General features: G+C 43.3%; 1 protein-coding gene across 1 annotated transcript; it reads right to left on the reverse strand.

Annotated features, from left to right (window-relative positions):
- Positions 1-1,783: 1,783 nt before the first annotated feature.
- On the reverse strand, positions 1,784-3,157 carry LOC111551840. Its single transcript, XM_023225913.1, has 2 exons — positions 3,110-3,157; positions 1,784-2,875 (listed from the first exon to the last, which is right to left on the reverse strand). The coding sequence occupies exon 2, from the start codon at positions 2,748-2,750 to the stop codon at positions 1,995-1,997; it is 756 nt and encodes a 251-aa protein (XP_023081681.1). The 5' UTR covers positions 2,751-2,875; positions 3,110-3,157; the 3' UTR covers positions 1,784-1,994.
- Between the last annotated feature and the right edge of the window lie 15,033 nt (positions 3,158-18,190).

An 18,190-nucleotide genomic window follows, 5' to 3' on the forward strand; every position in this document is an offset into this window, starting at 1 on the left:
GAAGAACACCTCGCAAGCAGCTACATGCTCAGTTTCTACTCCTGAGCTACGCAGCAGAGAACACCAAATAACAGTGCGCCATCTAGTTAGCAAGCTGCAATCTCCATGCTAGAAGGGGGGACACTTTCAAACCCTGGGAGTTAAGAACTTGTCAGGGTTCAGCTGCTCTAAAGGTCCAATTGTTTATTTAAATAAAAAAAAAATATCGCTACTGAGATAATCCACATCTAGTGGATATGGGAAAATTTAGGTTATAATGGCACTACAAACTTTTACATCTAACTTTGATTTACAAGATAAAAGCAAGTTTTAAATTAAAAGGGCTTTCTGTTAATAGAGCTTATTATTCTGAAGACGGGAATGATTTTCTTCGAAAGTTGTCCCTGGGTGCATGCCTATTATCTTTGCTTTTCCCCTTCCACTAATGAGCATTTATCTAAAGAGCCTGTTAATCCTCTGATGTGTGCTTCTGGTCAGAGGTAACAGTTTGAATAAAACCACTAATCACTGATCACTAAATCACTGATCATTAATCACACTTTCCAGTGCCCATGACTGGGCCATTTTTTTTTTCCTTTAAGTCTATGCATCACAAACAAGAAGTTCAACATTTTCGATGCACACATATTGTGTGGAGGTTACACTATTTCATCTCTAGATGTGAATAAATACTAAATCCTGCCACAAACTTGGGGAAGTATGTCAATTAGACCCCAGAGAGGAATTTCACAAATGTCTACCCTACAGCATGGCTTTCACTTTGAAGAAAGTAGATCTAATTATAAGAAAACGTGTTCTTCGAGAAATTCCCTCATATTGGCAATATAAGTATTTCTTTATTTAGTTTTCACCAACTCCAAATCAGGGACCACTCCAATTCCCTCTCCCGCTCTATCCAAAACTCTGTTAATACTTTCAGAATTTAATTTCTGCACATTTCCCCCCCCCCCCCCCCCCCACCAAGAGTTCTTTTTACTTTGATCCCTTGCAACAAGTCATACACAGGGTCTTTATTTCAACTGCCAGATACGGAGGTTCTGACTCAATTCAATGACTTAAGTATTGAACTACCTCTTTCAACATAGAAACTTAAGGTTAAGAGCTAGAAACTAACGCACACACCAATTTATTGTATGGAAGTTTAGGTTCAACAACTCACATTCCCTTACTTTGGAAATGAAACGTTTAGTCTTGATCCTTTCAGCTAAACCTGATTTTGTCAGCATCCTGGCTTCTTCGTCTTCCCTCTTCTGCTAAAGGGCAGGCACTACCCTTTAACAAACAAAGTGAAGTACTTTGTTTGCAGTGGGTGTATTGCCTTCCTAAGTCACCACCACGAGGACAGAGTATTATCATAACGCTTGGAAACATTTCCTGATTTGCCTTTTCTATCAGGACTAAGCATTTTCGCTCTAGAGGAGAAGGCTTGCTGGTGCCTTTCTTAAATAATACAAAAGGGCAGATTGCGCGCTGATCAGGTACAGTTGTCCCCTCAGACCCCAGAAGCTTTTACCCACACTCCAGGGACTGTGCTCGCTCCAGGGAAAGCTGTAAAAGGCGGGGCCGGGGCTAGAGTGATAACGGTGTAGACGGGGGAGTGGTGGAGAGGGAGGGGTTGGGAAGAGAGGGCAATAAAGATGCCTAGGGAGGGGGCGACTGCACGAGTGTATTGTGAGGAGGGTAGGGGGATGCACAGCAGAGTTGCTTTGTCAGCATTCTAAGCTCCTGAACCCTTGAGGAGCTCAAGCCGTTAATCAAACACTTACTGGCCTGCAGAATGACGTAATGGACCTGTATCCAGCCTTTATTCCTTGACACATGTCAGAGAAGGAGGGAAAAATAAAAATCAAACACATTCTGCAGACTGACAACGAAATATACAAGTAGCCGGCTCCAGACCCCGGCCTTGAACAAGCATCAAGTGGGGGCGGCACCGGTCCAGGGAAAGTTGGGGACGGGGATGAGAGTGTGGACAAGGTCTAGGGCTTTATCTACTAGACGTCCCTTAAAAACAAATCTATGGCAAAGAAGTGGATGCAGTTGCTGAGGGAAAACATCTCCTTGGTTCCTTCCTCCGCATCTTGCCCCTCTAAGAACTTCATGAAAAGTTCAAGTGGTTCTGCCGAGAATTTGCCGCAGGGGGAGACTCCGCCGCCTGGTCCTGGGAATTGCCTGGGCGCCGCCAAGGCTCGAGCCGGAGCTGTCATTTGGGGCAGCGGCCGGGAAGAGGTAACGATGCCAGCGAGAAAGCAGCGGAGGCAGGAGGCGGCCGGAGGAGTGGACGGGAGCGGAGGGAGCCTCGCTGCTCTCCAGCCCGGAACGCCTGGAGCGAAAGCCAAGCGCCCTCCAAGGGCGACCTCCCCTCCCTGGGCGCGCGCCCACCCACTGCAGCCAGCAGCCCCACGGGAGAAGTGGCAGCGGCAGCTCCGCACCGGGGAGAGCGAGCCCCCTGCGCGCGCGCCCACCCGCTCCCTAGGTGACCCGGCGTCCTCGCCGCGCCCGCTGGAAGTTTGCAAACTTTCTCCGGGGGTTCCGCCGCCACGCTGGGAAGCTGGGGACGCGGGGGGAGGTTCCTGGCTCGCCGTCTCCGCTGCCGCTTGACCGCACTTCTGGAGGACTCCGCACCTTGCCAGGTCTCTGGAGGCAAACACACACCCCCGATTCATAACTGGTCCCCGCGTCAGGGGACTCGCGCGCTCCCACACACGCACGCACGCCGGGCGGACTCGGCGCCGGCTCCACGTTAGCATCCCTCCAGGCGCGCGGCGCGGCGTCCACCGAGCGCTCAGGCACTCATGCGGCGCGGGGTCTCTGGGGTGGCCTCAGGACACAGCCGAATTCCACAGTCTACCAGCACTCGGGGCCAGACTTCCCTCTGGTCCGCCAAAATGTTTACAAACACAGATCACCCTCCAGAAAAAAATGCATCGCATCTTCCCTACTCCTTGCCCTGTGACCTGCCCACTGGACCAAGTAACCTCGCGGCTGCTGCCGAGAACCAACCCCTGCAAACAAGTACGCTCCCGAGATGGCTCCCGCGGCAAGTGCAACAAAAGTGGCTAAATGCAAAAGCCCCAGAAGTGGCCGAGCCGTATTTTTAGGAACTTACCAAACAAGTGTGGAGAAGGCAAGAGCGGAGCCCGGGTGAAGGGACCACGTTGGACTGAGCAAAGATTACAATACATTCTATTTAGAGTGCATTACATCACCCCCCCGGTGACGTCACGTGGGATTCCTGAACTTCTAAATCATTGCGGTCCGCTGGGGAGGGACGGAGCGAGGGGCGGGGCCGGCGCGTCGAGGGGGCAGGCCCCACCCCGGCCCCGCCCAGACCCCGCCCCGCCCGCGCGGACCCTGGTGCACCCGCCCGGGAGTGGCAGCGGCGGGGGCGACTGCGCAAGCAACAGCTTGCAGAGCCCAGCGCCGTGTGACACGGCTCCCTGACATTAGTGGTGTGAGTCAGCTTGGAAACAATCCTTATGGTTTCAGACAGGACCACGGAGGAGGCGCGGGCGTGGGCTGTTCTGCGGGGAGGGCCTGATGGGGTTTGAAAGGTGTAGGGATGGGGGTTAGGGGAAAGGTGGGGAGGGGGATGCTGAAGGATGTGGGAAGAGGCTTTGCAAACAGAAATGCAGGACGCTCCTCCCTCCCCCACCAGAGGATGTCCAGCTCCTTTTTGCTTGCGACAGTCATGACCTCATTTCAGTGTTCCCTGCATCCTGGCTTCTCAGAGCACTCACTTGTCACCCCTTCTTTACCGCCCCCATCTCACCTCCTCCAGAATAACTTCCTTATGGTGCACACTCTCATGAAATACACAGCCCCCACCCTTCGCGGGACCCCTGCTTCGTGCGTCTGAGAAGCTGTAGGGAGAGTTGCTCCTAAGGCGAAAGGTGGATCACAGCTAGAGCCAAGTGATGAGCCTGATTTAGACACGGCGTCAGAGCCGAAAGGGCCCTTGGCTGTCACTTCCAGAGCCTCTTCGGTAACTGGCCCAAGCTCACGGGCTGGGAAGTGGCAGAGCCAGGGCCAGACTGCAGGATCCGGGCGCCTGGTCTGCAGCGAGAGGAGCCTGGCGTCTCCAGCATCCGGCCGTCACCATCGCTGTCACCATTCCCCTGCTGAATTTCCTTTCAGAAGTTCTCCCTTTGAGTAGGATTCAAAGAGAAGGCATAGGCTAAATCCAGCCCGATTCTAGACGACCAATGCCAACCTCGCAGCCCCTCACACCTTACAAAGCATTTGCAACCACGTGAATTCCCTTGTTTCTCACAACAACCCGGGTACCATAAGTAGGACAGGTATTATAATTATCCCCATCTTACAGGTGAGCTAAGGCAGACACCAGAAGGTTAAGTGGCTGGCCTGAGATCACTTGATGAGCAAGGGGTGGCACTGGGCCCACCTCAATCCCTGTTTTCAAGCCCAGATCCCAACTGGGCTCCTTCATAGAGCCAGGGGTAAACGTTCCCTTCTTGTGGGTTATTGGTGATTGGAACCTCTGCTAAGAACACATTGGCTGGGAGTTGGAGCTTTGCTTAGAAACAGTTTAGCCCCCATTAATAAACAATAATCATTTCTGACATTTATGTAACATCTGACATTTATATAGTACCTCTCATCCCAACACATCACAACCATGACGGTGCAGTTTGCCAGAGAATCATGACTGGGCTGGCTAGAAACTGTAATACATTGCCTGGATTGTCACCTACTTCTGAGCTGGTTTTGACATACTAAATGGAAGAGCTTAGCATGTTATTTCTGTTTTTAAGTGTTTAAATGGCCCCTTGCCCTTTAGTGTTCCTTGAAACCACAGAGACTGATGACTGTTTGATCCTCACAGCCTTATTCGGAGTTCATCACTGAGTTTTCTACTTACTGTTTTCCACATGTAGCCCTGAAGGAACTGCAAAAGAAGGGCTCCAGTCTAAGCTGAACCTTAACCAATAAAACTTGAAATATGACATTTCCTTTATGGAAGGAAGCAATACCCTCTCAGGATCAGTTCTATGACCAATACAGCCTTTTCTACCTAAAGCAGGTATCTACCATCTTCTCCCTCAAAGAAAAAGTCTGAGCCAGTCAAGGAGCAATCTAGAGGCAAAAAGGGGATAAAGCCAAAACATATCAGAGCTCAGGCTAAGAGCTTATCTTTTTCCCCAGCTGATAGGAGCAAAACAAAAGAATAGAATGGAGAATTGAATAAGTAAGTCTGGGTGATCAGCAAAATATTTTAAAAGTAGATTCAAAATGTGAATTTGAAACATTTAATTCTCAATATTCTCTACATGAAAGCATACATATATGAGTTTTAATGTTAGTAGTTCATCCATTTCTAACACTATCTAAATTATTTGTCTGTATTTATAAATTATTTCTGATCTTTTGTTTGACATGCTGTAACTAAACAATGCTCCTGCTTGAGCATTATTATGCTCAAGCATGACATATAGGAACACACATCAAACTTTCCATGACTTTCCAACAACTTGATAATCATTAGGTTACTTGAAGTCTCAATAAATAGAGAATTTCTGTTAACATCAGCAGTATTGTTCATGGTACTGACTCCTCCCTCAGCTTCTGCTAATGACCCCTTGCGCTTTAGTGTTCCTTGAAACTACAGGGACTGATGACTGTTTGATCCTCACAGCCTTATTCAGAGTTCATCACTGAGTTTTCTACTTATTGTAGAAATAAAATAATTGCAATTTAATGCAAAAGGTTTCTAGCTGTCACATTACAGACTGAGATCTTTACATATTCCAGATCTCTGTTACCAACTAAATCACACACACACACACACACACACACACACACATCATTTCTAAATGTAAACTGAAGAAAAGAAGAGATACTTATGAGTGTAGACTCTAGTGTCAGCCTGCCTGAATTCAAATTTTAGCTCTGCTACTTGACTCCTGGTTCTCAGTTTCCTCAGCTATGAATGAGGATGGTGATGATAATCACAGCGACTCGAGTTCAGAATTCTATTACTTAAGAATTGTGCTTGGGGCCACGCATGGTGGTTCACACCTGTAATCCCAGCACTTTGGGAGGCCAAGGCAGGTGGATCATCTGAGGTCAGGAGTTTGAGACCAGCCTGACCAACATGGTGAAACCCCCGTCTCTACTAAAAATACAAAACTTAGCTGGGTGTGGTGGCAGGCACCTGTAATCTCAGCTACTCAAAAGGCTGCAACCTGGAAGGCAGAGGTTGCAGTGAGCTGAGATCATGACATTGCACTCCAGCCTGGGTGACAATAGCGAAACTCTGCCAGAAGAAGAAGAAGAAGCAGGAGGAGGGGAGGAGAAGGAGGAGGAGGAGGAGGAGGAGGAGGAGGAGGAGGAGGAGGAGGAGGAGGAGGAGAAAAGATTTTTGTTTGGCACAGGGCAAGTACGATGGAAGCACTCATTCTCTTTTTATTAATAAAGGTATTTTGGCCAATGCTGTGATAGGTGGGAATTAGGTGAATTTTTTTTCTTTTTTTTTACAAACTTAACTAAATAAATGAAAAGAGAACCTTTACCCAGTAATTCCCCCAGCCCCACATTGCCTTCTGTATGTGTCATCTGGGCCAAGCAGCCTCTCATCTGTCAAATGTGCCAGCAGAGTCCCCGTGTTTGTGGACTCATATTTCTGCCTCATGCTCACTCAGTCTCTCTCCCAGGATTTCTCAGAGCCAGAGTTTCATGGAGGCTGCAGTTACTGAGAGCAGCTATGCCAGAGCATCTCTAAGGGTGCCTCTGCTGGTGGTGGCCACGGCCTGGGGCATTTGCTCTCTGATGTGCCAGCACCACCACTAGGAATGCCCTCTCACCCACCAGGTCTCCATCCATTGTGGCCTGTCAGACTTATGGAGACAGGGACGCTTACAAGAGAACCAAGGTAAACTGGCTGGGGTACCACCCAGCCAACATTCTCCCGAGGCTCATCCCATTTCTCTCCACAGAACAGGAGTACAGGCGGGACACAACCAGCCCTGGAGGTACTACTGGCGGTGGCAGAGAGATTGGACCTATGCAGAGCTGACTGGCACCTGCAGTGACCAATGAGAATAGGTGAGACCCCTGCGAGACTAGGGGTTAACCCTTTAGTTGCTGGATCGCGGGCCGTGGAAGGGAGAGGACTAGACAGCTGGGCCAGTGTCTAGTCCAGTGGGGAAGCACTAGGCATTCACCAACTCCCACGGAAGAATTTTAATATGTTAAGAAATTGACAGCCTTACTAGTACTTATCAGGCCTGAATAAAACCATCCCAAGACGCCTCAGATGGGAAGAAATTCTTTAGCTCTCTACTTTGGGTTCAGTCATTTCTCAAACATTCAGCAAACATCAGCAGATCTGTCCAGTGCTGAGGACAGAAAACAAAAAATGGTCTGTTTCTTCCCAGCTCCTAGGCTCCCACAGAAGTTCTCAAACGTAGTGGAGTAAGCAAAAAACACCTGGGCAACTTATTAAAGTCAGTTTCTTGAGTCAGACTTCCCCAGGGATTTTAGTTCCAAGGGTTGGCATTGGGTCCAGGATTCTGCATTTGTGATTCTGATGCAAGTGTCTGGGGAACTCCCCACCTACCACCACCACACACACATACTTCGAGTGACTCTAGTTTAATGAATTCATAGATAGGCAGTGATCCAGGAGGAAGCCGGTGAGGGAAAAGAAAAGAGGTCAGTCTGAGACACTCAAAAATATGACCCAAGCTTCATATGCTTAAGATCAAGGCCAGGCACAGTGTCTCACACCTGTAACCACAGCTATTTGGGAGGCTGAGACAGGAGGATAACTTGAGCCCTGGAGTTCGATACCAACTTGGGCAACATAGACGGCCTGGCCTGGGCTTCTCTACAAAAAGTTTTTAAAATTAGCCAGGCATGGTGATGTGCACCTGTGGTCTCTGCTACTGAGGAGGCTGAGATGGAAGGCTCGTTTGAATCCGGGAGGATCAAGGCTGTGATGAGCAGTGACTGCACCACAGCGCTCCAGCGTGGATGATAGAGTGAGACCCTGTTTCAGAAAAAGAAAAAGAGACCAATCCTCTAGCAGCTTCCCAAAAAGATGAACACATCCCTAGAGAAGGCTTCTCATCAACCCTTCTGCGCACATCACTCAGAGTGACATTTTCCCACTTTTTACATTTTATTTTAGGCTTTTCTTAACTAAGTTAAAAGTGATGGGGAAAGGGATGCTGCTGAGGCCCACTTTGTGGTTAAACATCTAGCTATCACCCCATTGGGAAGTTTCCTTCCCTACTAAAATGGGTCTTCACCAGGTTTCTTCATTACCTTACTTGAAGGGATAAAGATTTACAAATAAATGGAACTGCAAAATGCATCCAAAGCTGTCAAAACCACAACACGGTGAGCTAACATTTACCAAGCATTTGCTCCGTGCCAAGCCTTGAGCTAAGGGATTTATGTGCATTTTCTCCGTTAATCTTCACGTCTCTGTGAGGCAGCTGGAACCATTCTCATTTTGCAATCAGGAGATCTACTCTTAGAGAGGCTGAGTAACTTACCCAGAATTGCACAGCTGGGGCATGGCCGAGCTGAGAAAAGAATCTACATTGCTAGTGCCCGTCTCAGTGCCTGCCTGAAGGCACCCCATGCTTTGGTAGTCCTGAGCGCAAGTCAGTTTGAGGATGCAGGAATCAGGAAAGTTGAGAACAAGCCAGAGATTGGCAGTGAGTAGGAAAAGCCACCAGCCTCCATCCAAATTCTGTGCCTGGTTAATCAAAAGCCACTCCAGAGAGACAGGACTGGCTTCATGGCCTATGATGCCTGGTCACACAGGGCCTCATCTCATGCTCAGAAGGGTCCCATATTTGGTTTAAGGCTTGCTGTCATCATCTTGAAATTCTTAATAATTTTATCTTTGAACTTATGCTTTGTAAAAGAAGCCTGGTGGAACATGTGCATGAGCAGAGGAGTTTGGTGATCTCCATGTGTCTGCTATTTCTTGCTCATAATGCCTCAGGAGCACCAAATTCCAGTGGACCCAAGATGTATGGGAATCCAGCAAGACTCAAATCAAATACAAGGTAAATTCGTGATCTCTCTGACTGAGTGGGATGGGAGAGGAGAGGTGAGGCTGACAGCCCTGAGAGGTCACGCTTTCCTTTCAAACCCAAGAACTTTCTTGGGATGCAGAAAAAAATCAATGGTATCCCAAGAAACATAAACAACCAAGAACCCTATCTTACCTGCATTAGACCCCTGTGTTAGGCAACCACATACCCTGAAAATGATGACATAGAAAGCAAGAGAAAGATGGGCGGCTCGCAGTTCTTTTTCTTTTCCATCTTTCCTCATCACAAGTAAACAGAAAGCAGAAAGTTGGCAGAATGTGTGCACATCAAGAAGTGAAATAAAGGTGGTTGAGCTTGTTTTGTACAGTGTATCCATGTTCTGGTAAGGACAAAAATACATGTGCATGTACGGGCCATGACATACACATTGTGGGATTTGAGTGATTTCACATACAAGTTAAGTAATCTTATATTTACATTTAAAACTAGCATTGCAGGATGTAAAGATGAACAGTAAAATTAATGCTAGTAATGTAACACTTTAAGTTTTTGCTATTTAAAATGACATTAAAAAGCAAATAAAACATACCATGACAAGTCAAGAGATTGACTTTGCAAGAGAGGAAAAACTTTCTATTTAATGTCTTCAATGGCTCTTTTCCCCTGCCTTTTAAACAAGAGGCCCTGTATTTTCAGTTAACACTGGGTTCAAAAATTATGTGTCAGGTGCTACCCACAGACATATGATTGACAGGATCCACCAGATCCCCAGCTCCATGCTCACATGCTGAGAGGAAGGGCAGCAGACAGCAAGAGATTTGGCAGCTGTAGCCTTGTCACTTACTAGGTGTGTGATCAGGGCCAATTTCTTTACCTCTTTGAACTTCAGATTCTTCATCTACAAAATGGAGATAATATCAACATCTACCTCCTAGGATACTGCAAGGATTCAGTGAGTTAATATATGTAACATGCTTAAAACAATGCCTGGCACTAGTAGTTACTGGAAAAATCATCTTACATATTATTATGCCCTATAAGGTTTTGGGAATAATTTAATAAAATAATTCATGTCAAGTGCTTAGCTGTGTGCCTGGCATTTAGAATGTGCTCAATAAATATTAGTTACATAAAATTGCATATAAGATGTAATATTGGCCGGGCGCGGTGGCTCAAGCCTGTAATCCCAGCACTTTGGGAGGCCGAGACGGGCGGATCACGAGGTCAGGAGATCGAGACCATCCTGGCTAACACGGTGAAACCCTATCTCTACTAAAAAATACAAAAAACTAGCCGGGCGAGGTGGCGGGCGCCTGTAGTCCCAGCTACTCTGGAGGCTGAGGCAGGAGAATGGCGTAAACCCGGGAGGCGGAGCTTGCAGTGAGCTGAGATCCGGCCACTGCACTCCAGCCTGGGCGACAGAGCGAGACTCCGTCTCAAAAAAAAAAAAAAAAAGATGTAGTATTGAAGTTCTATGGGTTAGATGGAGGAATCAATCCAACTGGCCCTGAGTCCAGTTTTTGAGAGTCTTAGCATAAGCCAGTTGTATTTGAAGGAGATGGTACCTTTAGGTTAACAAATCTGCACTGAGTTTGTGAGCAACTGAGCAATTTTATACAAGCTGATGTTCTAGTTGAAGCTATCACCATTTACCCTTCTAGTCTTGACATACAAATGCATTTTTACACCAGTGGTTGTATAATTATTGACTCCAGTATGATTTAGTTTTCAGAATCACTTCTTGAAATCCTAACAGGTGAAACTCAAAAATGCCGTGCTCTTGCATTGGAGGTGCAGATGTGTATCAACTTTGAAATGTTGTTTAACAAGAGACAGCTAGATCACCTGCCTCAAGTTTGGGACACCTCATCCAGAGGACCATTGGCTGCTAGTGGCTTGACCTAGTTCTATAGGGAATTATTGTATTCACTACTCTATAAAACTTAATGTTTTCTCTTGAACCTGGCTGAAAATCAAAAGCTTCACCTATCTCAAGAAGTATTAGCATGTTAACATCCCTATAAAAGTTGCTCTTATCTTAGTGTTTTTCTTTTTTTGAAGGAGACTTGATTAAAGGAAAAACTACTTAGTCTTTATTTTTTCTGCTTTGGGATTAAGTGAAAGAGATTGACACCTGCTCTGAATAATGACCCAGAATAATACTGCCATGTCAGCACACTCCAAAAATTTTAGTCATTTCCTTAAGATCAATGATAAGTGGAAAGTAACGGTTTAACAATAATTAGGAATGTCTTATATATAGGGAAGGTTCGTTTAGACTAAAACATTATTGATATCCCATAAATTAATATTGAGCGTCATCTCACAGGAACTGATATTTCACATACAACCTCTTTTTGGATCATCATTAACCACATGTTTAACTCATGTACTGCTGATGGGGAAGGTTATTCTCATCTCTTTAGGGGCATTTATAAGTACCTTTTTAAAATGATTCTTGAGAATTTCAGTAGCTTTTAAACCTAATTGATCAGCGATTCCTCCTCGTTCTTACATGACATGGAATATTTAAAATCTGGATAGTTACTGTGAACTTCATTTGGATCCTGAATATTACCCACTGTGGATATCAGAAAATATAAAGCTTCCCCACCCAGCTCTCCTCCCTCTTCCTGGTTTTAAAATATTCTGCCTATGGCTTTTATAACAGTGCCCTTACTTTACACTTTAAGAGACTGCAGTATAAACAGTACACTGGGACATTGTGCTGTTTAGCAAAAGCATCTATTTTCAGGACTGCTGTGGCTATTTAATGCTATGTCAAAGTCTGAGGGGAAGGAAAGAACACTATTATTTGTGAGCACTCACTCTGAGTCAAGGCTGTTATATCTTCCATCATGTTTAATCCTGACAACTCTGGGTGAAAGGTATGATTACTACTATTTTATTAATGAGAGAACTGAAGCTCAGAGAGGCTAATTTGACTAAGGTCACACAGGTAATAATTAAGGAAGCTGAGTTTCAAACCTAGTCCTGACTCCAGAATCCCCATTGTCCATCATGCTCTGCTGTGTTTTTACTTCAAGACACTTTTTTTCTCCTTTCACCCTCCTGCTTAACATTATTTAGCTTTATTAAGCAAGCTACCTATGAAACGTGTGTGTGTGTGTGAGTGTGTGAGTGTGTGTGTGAGAGACAGAGTTTCACTCTTGTCACCCAGGCAGGAGTGCAATAGCATCATCTCAGCTAACTGCAACCTCTGCCTCCCAGGTTCAAGCGATTCTCCTGCCTCAACCTCCTGAGTACCTGAGATTATAGGCACCTGCCACCACGCCCAGCTAATTTTTGTATTTTTTTTTTTTTTTTTCTTGGTAGAGACAGAGTTTCACCATTTGGTCAAGCTGGTCTCAAAGTCCTGACCTCAAGTGATCCACCCACCTCGCTTCCCAAAGCACTGGGATTATAGGCGTGAGTCACCACGCCCAGCCGTATTTTTTAATTTTGTTTTTAGTAGAGACAAGGTCTTGCTAAATTGCCCAGGCTAATCTCAAACTCCTGGGCTGAAGTAATCCTCCTGCTTAGCCTCCAAAAGTGCTGGGATTAAAGGTGTGAGACACTATACACACTATGCCAGGCCTAATTTTTGTATATGGTAAGAGGTAGGGGTCCCGTTTCATTTTTCTGCATATGGTTATTCAGTTTTCCCAGCACTACTTATTGAATAGGATATTCTTTCTCCATTGTTCGTTTTTGTCAACTTTGTCAAAGATTAGTTGGTTGTAGGTGTGTGGCTGTTCTATGTGTCTTTTTTTTTTTTTTTTTTTTTTTTTTTTTTACAAGAATGATGCTGTTTTGTAACATAGTTTGAAGTCAACTAATGTGATGTTTCTGGCTTTATTCTTTTTGCCTAGGATTGCTTTGGCTATTGGCTAAAGCCATTTTCCTAACACTTATTTTGTAGATTTTTTTCCAATTTGTCTTTTTACTTTTAGCTTTGTCTATGGTATCCTTTGCCATATGGAACTTTTAAATTTCGATATAGTCCACTTTCTGTTATGATGTCAATACTTGGGTTCATGATTCTAGAAAGATCTTCCCCCCTCTTATATCAGATCTCTGTTACATCTTACCTGGCCCCTTCAATTTTTCCCATGCTCTTAGTTTAGCAACTGCAAAATGGTAAGGTAATGATAGGTATGTATAATAGAACATCAGAGGGGAAGAAAAAATATTAGACCAGATGCGGTGGCTCATGCTTGTAATCTCAGCATTTTGGGAGGCCTTTGCAGGAGAATTGCTTGAGCCCAGGAGTTTGAGACAGCCTGGGCAACACAGTGAGACCCTGTCTCTACAATAAAATTTTTAAAAAATTAGCCAGGTGTGGTAGCGCATGCCTGTGGTCCCAGCTGCTCGGCAGGCTGAGGTGGGAGGATCGCTTGAGCCTGGGAGGCCGAGGCTGTAGTGAGCCATGATCGTGCCACAGCACTCCAACCTGGGCAACAGAGCAAAACCTTGTCTCAAAAATAATAACAATATTATTATTGTCTGATCTTACCAAATAATAGAGTTGCATAAATTTACTTTAATTTCAAGAGAAGACTTTTCAATAGCTGGGCATAAAATAGAGTTTAGAAAGACACTAAGTCCAGCACGTGATTTGTTATAAAGCAGTATATATTCTCCCTATTAGCTATGGAAATAGCAGCATAGGAAGCTGAATGATTTTTAAACTTGAAGTCCCTGATGATTCCACTGATGTGGGATAGCAAAGGTTCAGATTTGTAAACTGATTCATCAGCCTAGCACAACATCCTGGCCTTCTTGTTTAGTTGTTAGAACTACCCACAGGCTAGTAAGTGATGCTAAGTTAGCAGTGCTAAGGCTGACTTGCACCCTGACGTCTACCTTTGCCACAAAGCCTCCATTATTCTGGAACTATTCTACGGCTGCTATTCCTTCACCATGCAGGGCTCTACTCACAAGGCCTGACACAAAAAGCAAACACTAAAGCCTGGAATTAAGTCAAATACACAATGAAGGAGAAAATGGTGGTGCCATTAAAGGTGGTAGAGCCTGGTGCTTAAACTTGGGGCTTGATTCTCAGATTTCATGAGTTCAAATCCCAGATCCAAGAGGAGGGGGAAATGAGGAGTTATTATTTAATGGTTACAAAGTTTCTCTTTGGGATGATGAAAATATTCTGAAATTAGGTAACAGCAATGGTTATTTAACATTGTAAATGTACTTAGTATCACTGAACTGTACATTTTAAAATGGCTTAAATGGTAAATTTTGTTATGTATATTTTACATAATAAAAAATGACAGAAAGAAAGAATCCCAGTTCTACCTCTTACTAGCTCCACAGGCAAAAGTTAATACGCCTCCCTGTCTACACTGCAGTGCACTAGTCTGCAGAATAGAAGAGCTGATAATGATACTGACTTCATAGGGTTGTCATGATTAAATGAGACACACGGGACAGGCTTTCAGTGGTTCATAGTCATCAAGTTTAGGTGTTGTTGTGATGGTTTAGGAGTATGAATCCTGTTTTAAACTCTCTTGCATCTATGGTATAGTCCTCCATTTGTCGGATTTCACGTGCAAACCACCAATTTCAGTTTTGCTTATAAGACAGATTTTTATCTGTTTGATACCTTATGTGAGACTTTAATTACTCTTAAAAGATGCCAGTGATTGACTAGCCCAAATAAACTGACCAAGGGGCAGCTGTGGCCTGCTTGAGTCTCCTAGATGCAAATTCTCAATACCCCCATAATCTGGGGGGAGAGGGAGATGCTGTCTACTCCAGAGGCTGGCTCCAACCCAAGAGGGCCAAACAGATGGGATCCTTACGTCTCCTTATTTTTTCATGTCCATCCCACCCTATCCCAAGTTTTCTTTCCCCAAGTAGATCCTTCTGGAATACAGCTGCCATCACTCATTTCGTTGTCAAGGGGTGAATGGCTGCCTTCTTGTAGAGGAATACCACTCTGTAAATCAGCCACCAGGCACTGTTTATCCCACTGATGGATGTCACACATCCACACATATGGGACCTAAACCAAAGCTCTGGACTTTTTTTTTCTTTCAATTCATGTGTTGGAGTTTTTTCCTCTGTATTTTCAACTCATTACACTGCTGTTTTAAAATAAATTCTTCCTGAGAAATCAGTTTCCACATATCATTTAACCCTCTAATGCTAGGCATTGTTATGAACAAAAACACTCCTCAAGAAAATATCTACCTAAACTTATGGCATCTAAGATGTATTATAAAGCAATCTTGCTTTATAAAGAGACTTAGGTTTGTTTCTTCTTTTTATACTCAAAGCCTAGTGAAATGAATAAGGGATAAACAATCCAGTGTATAAGAAGGAAGAGAAGGTAAAGGGAGATGAAGGCAAAAAGATATGAGACAAGACAGGGCCAGAGAAGAATTCAGAACTTATGGCTTTATTCTTGCACTGTTACCGGGTATTTCTGAACTTGCCAGAATAAAAATGAAGTAATAGCAGCCAAGAGTTATAGTCCTGTTTTAAAAATTAAAAAATTGCAATTAAAATGATTAAACTAAGTAAAACAGACACAGGAAACTTATAGAAAAAATATATTTCCTGTGCACTAAGCCTCTGATCCCATTAAGTACTTAAATAATATCCTCCTGACATCATGACTATACAAATAATATGTTACTTTCATATTTATGACATCAAGAGATTATATTACTAGTTTATGAAAAAATACGTTTAATTTGCAATTTTTAAATGACACTGATATAGATCAGTGTATATTATAGAATTAGATACATATGCCATACCAGCTAGTTTTAAATTTTATTATAAACATCCCTAACAGGTGCAAAAATACCATCTAAAATAAAACAAAAGATAATGTAGCTTATAACAATAAAAGCATATCTGCCTTGCATCCAAAAAGAAGGGGAAGCCTATGTATATTTCCATCCCACATCCTTCTTTCTAGAGCTTTATCTAACTCTTTCTCAGGCACTGTGCCATATATCTCTAAGCCTTTGTATCTTCTGATTAAAAGAAAATAGTGTAGAATCATGTTTGCTACAGTCTGCTGCCAAAAGCCCATGTCTATAATTCATCATTAAAATGTGACAGTGTATGGCTACAAAGAAAGAAAAATCTCAATCGTCACGCTCATTTGCAAATGTTTCAGGGGCTGGAGATTGTTTGGCAATCCTACTGTTTCTAGGTTATTTGTAGAATAACCAGTTTAATTGAGCTGATGATTGCCTTGTGTCTGCATCGCACTTCTGACTTAGATCTTTCTTTCTGCAGTTGGAGTTGAATTGTACTATGTGGCAATGGAATGGCATGCATTCAGCAAGCCCAAATTCCAGGGTTCCAGCCCACCCCTTTTTTTCCCTTGCCAATCTGATTTCTGAGGAATTTGCCTAGAGTTACTACAGAAAAAAAAAAGATAGAAAGAAAAAAGAAACTCCTTGCCCTACTTTGTAGACCATTTCATAGAATGCTTCCTTTGGGTTGAGATTCTTGGTCCCACTAGGGTAAAAAACTTTTATGCCTTTATTAAAGCAGAGGCCTGTTTAGGATGTTCTCTGTAATTGGAGCATATCCCACTGCATGTAGTACACAATGTAAACCAACCTGTTGCAACGTGGAGAATAGTGCAAGTCAGATATTTGCTACCCAATGAAGCTAATTGGAAAAAGAAAGGTGTAGGGGAGAACCTGGGTTAACACCAACCCTGTCCTGACATGCGCTAAGGCTGTAGCATGAAGGAAATTGAAAACAGAAACATCAGAAAGATCAGTGAGAAGGCAGGGCCTCTCTTTCTTCCTTTACTTTGTTCCTAACAAATACTCATCTTCACTCACTGTAAATCATGTCACTGGAATGAGGATTGTATAAAAGGAAGTTCATATCACGGAACAAGTGTGGAAAGAAACTGTCCTTGACCACTTATATAGAAATGGCTACATCCTCCTTTGGAATGGGCTTGTTGCCCTTGAGAATAGATGAATACTCCAAAATAATTGCATTTTGGAATCTGAGATTATGATGAGATCGACAGACGTCATTTAAAATGGTTTTTGTTTAAATGAAGACCCTACTATAGACAATTTTCCAAGGAAAATTTAGACAATGTTCTTGAATATATAGTAAAATTTTTAAACCCTACATTTTTTTCTCCTAAGACCCCCAGGGAAGTAGCTGTAGTCCTTTTCCTCCTTCAGGGAATAGAGATAATCTGTATCTTTTCAAAGCAGAAAGGAAGATGATTTCGATGAATATTTCCCAGTACATAGAAGTCACTCCAATTCAAAGAAAGTCTAAAAGCAAAAGGTGTGGCACAGCAAAATAGGAAAATAGGATAATTATTTTATTCTTTCTTTATAAAACTCAATAAATAAAATGCAAGGGTTAGAAGATGAATTCCTAAATGGACTTCTTTTCATGACAAACTTCTTAGAAACATTGTGCTATTCTTGGTGAAGCCAAATCAGACTTGAACACTAAACAGGCCTGCATATCACTAAACTACAGTGTGCACACTGTCAAATGTAGGGGAAATTTGGCTGTGCTGAATGTGAAGAGCTGGGGGACCCTCTTTTAACATAAATTATATATGAGGAAAGAGCAAGGGCTCTTAAGAACACCTAGCCTCTGCTTAACTGTTAACTTGCCTTAAGGACTAACTTATCTGAAATTAATACAGTGACTCGAGCTTTATTTTTAGTAGTATTAGCATGGTGTACCTTTCTCCCTACCCTTACTTTTAATCTACATTTGTTTTTATATATAAAGTGGGTTCTTGTAGACAGCATATAGCTGGGTCTTATTTTTTTTAATCTACTCTGTTAGTCCCTGTCCTTTACTTGGCTTACTTAAGCCATTCACATTTAAAGTGATTATTGAAGTAGTTGGATTAATATCTACCCTATTTGTAACTGTTTTCTATTCATCACCCTCGTTTCTTTTTCTTTGTTTGCTTTCTACTCTTTTTCTGCCTTCTCTGTATTTAATGGAGTATTATATATGATTCCATTTTCTCTCTTCTCTCAAAATATCAATTATATTTCTTTTTTTTAAAAAAAAATGTGGTGGTCACCCTAGAGTTTTCAATATACATTTACAACCAATCCAAGTCCACCTTTTTTTTTTTTTTTTTTTTTTTTTTTTTTTTTTTTTTTTTTTTTTTTTTT

Source organism: Piliocolobus tephrosceles, chromosome 8, assembly GCF_002776525.5.
Source record: "Piliocolobus tephrosceles isolate RC106 chromosome 8, ASM277652v3, whole genome shotgun sequence".
Taxonomy (NCBI): Eukaryota; Metazoa; Chordata; class Mammalia; order Primates; family Cercopithecidae; genus Piliocolobus; species Piliocolobus tephrosceles.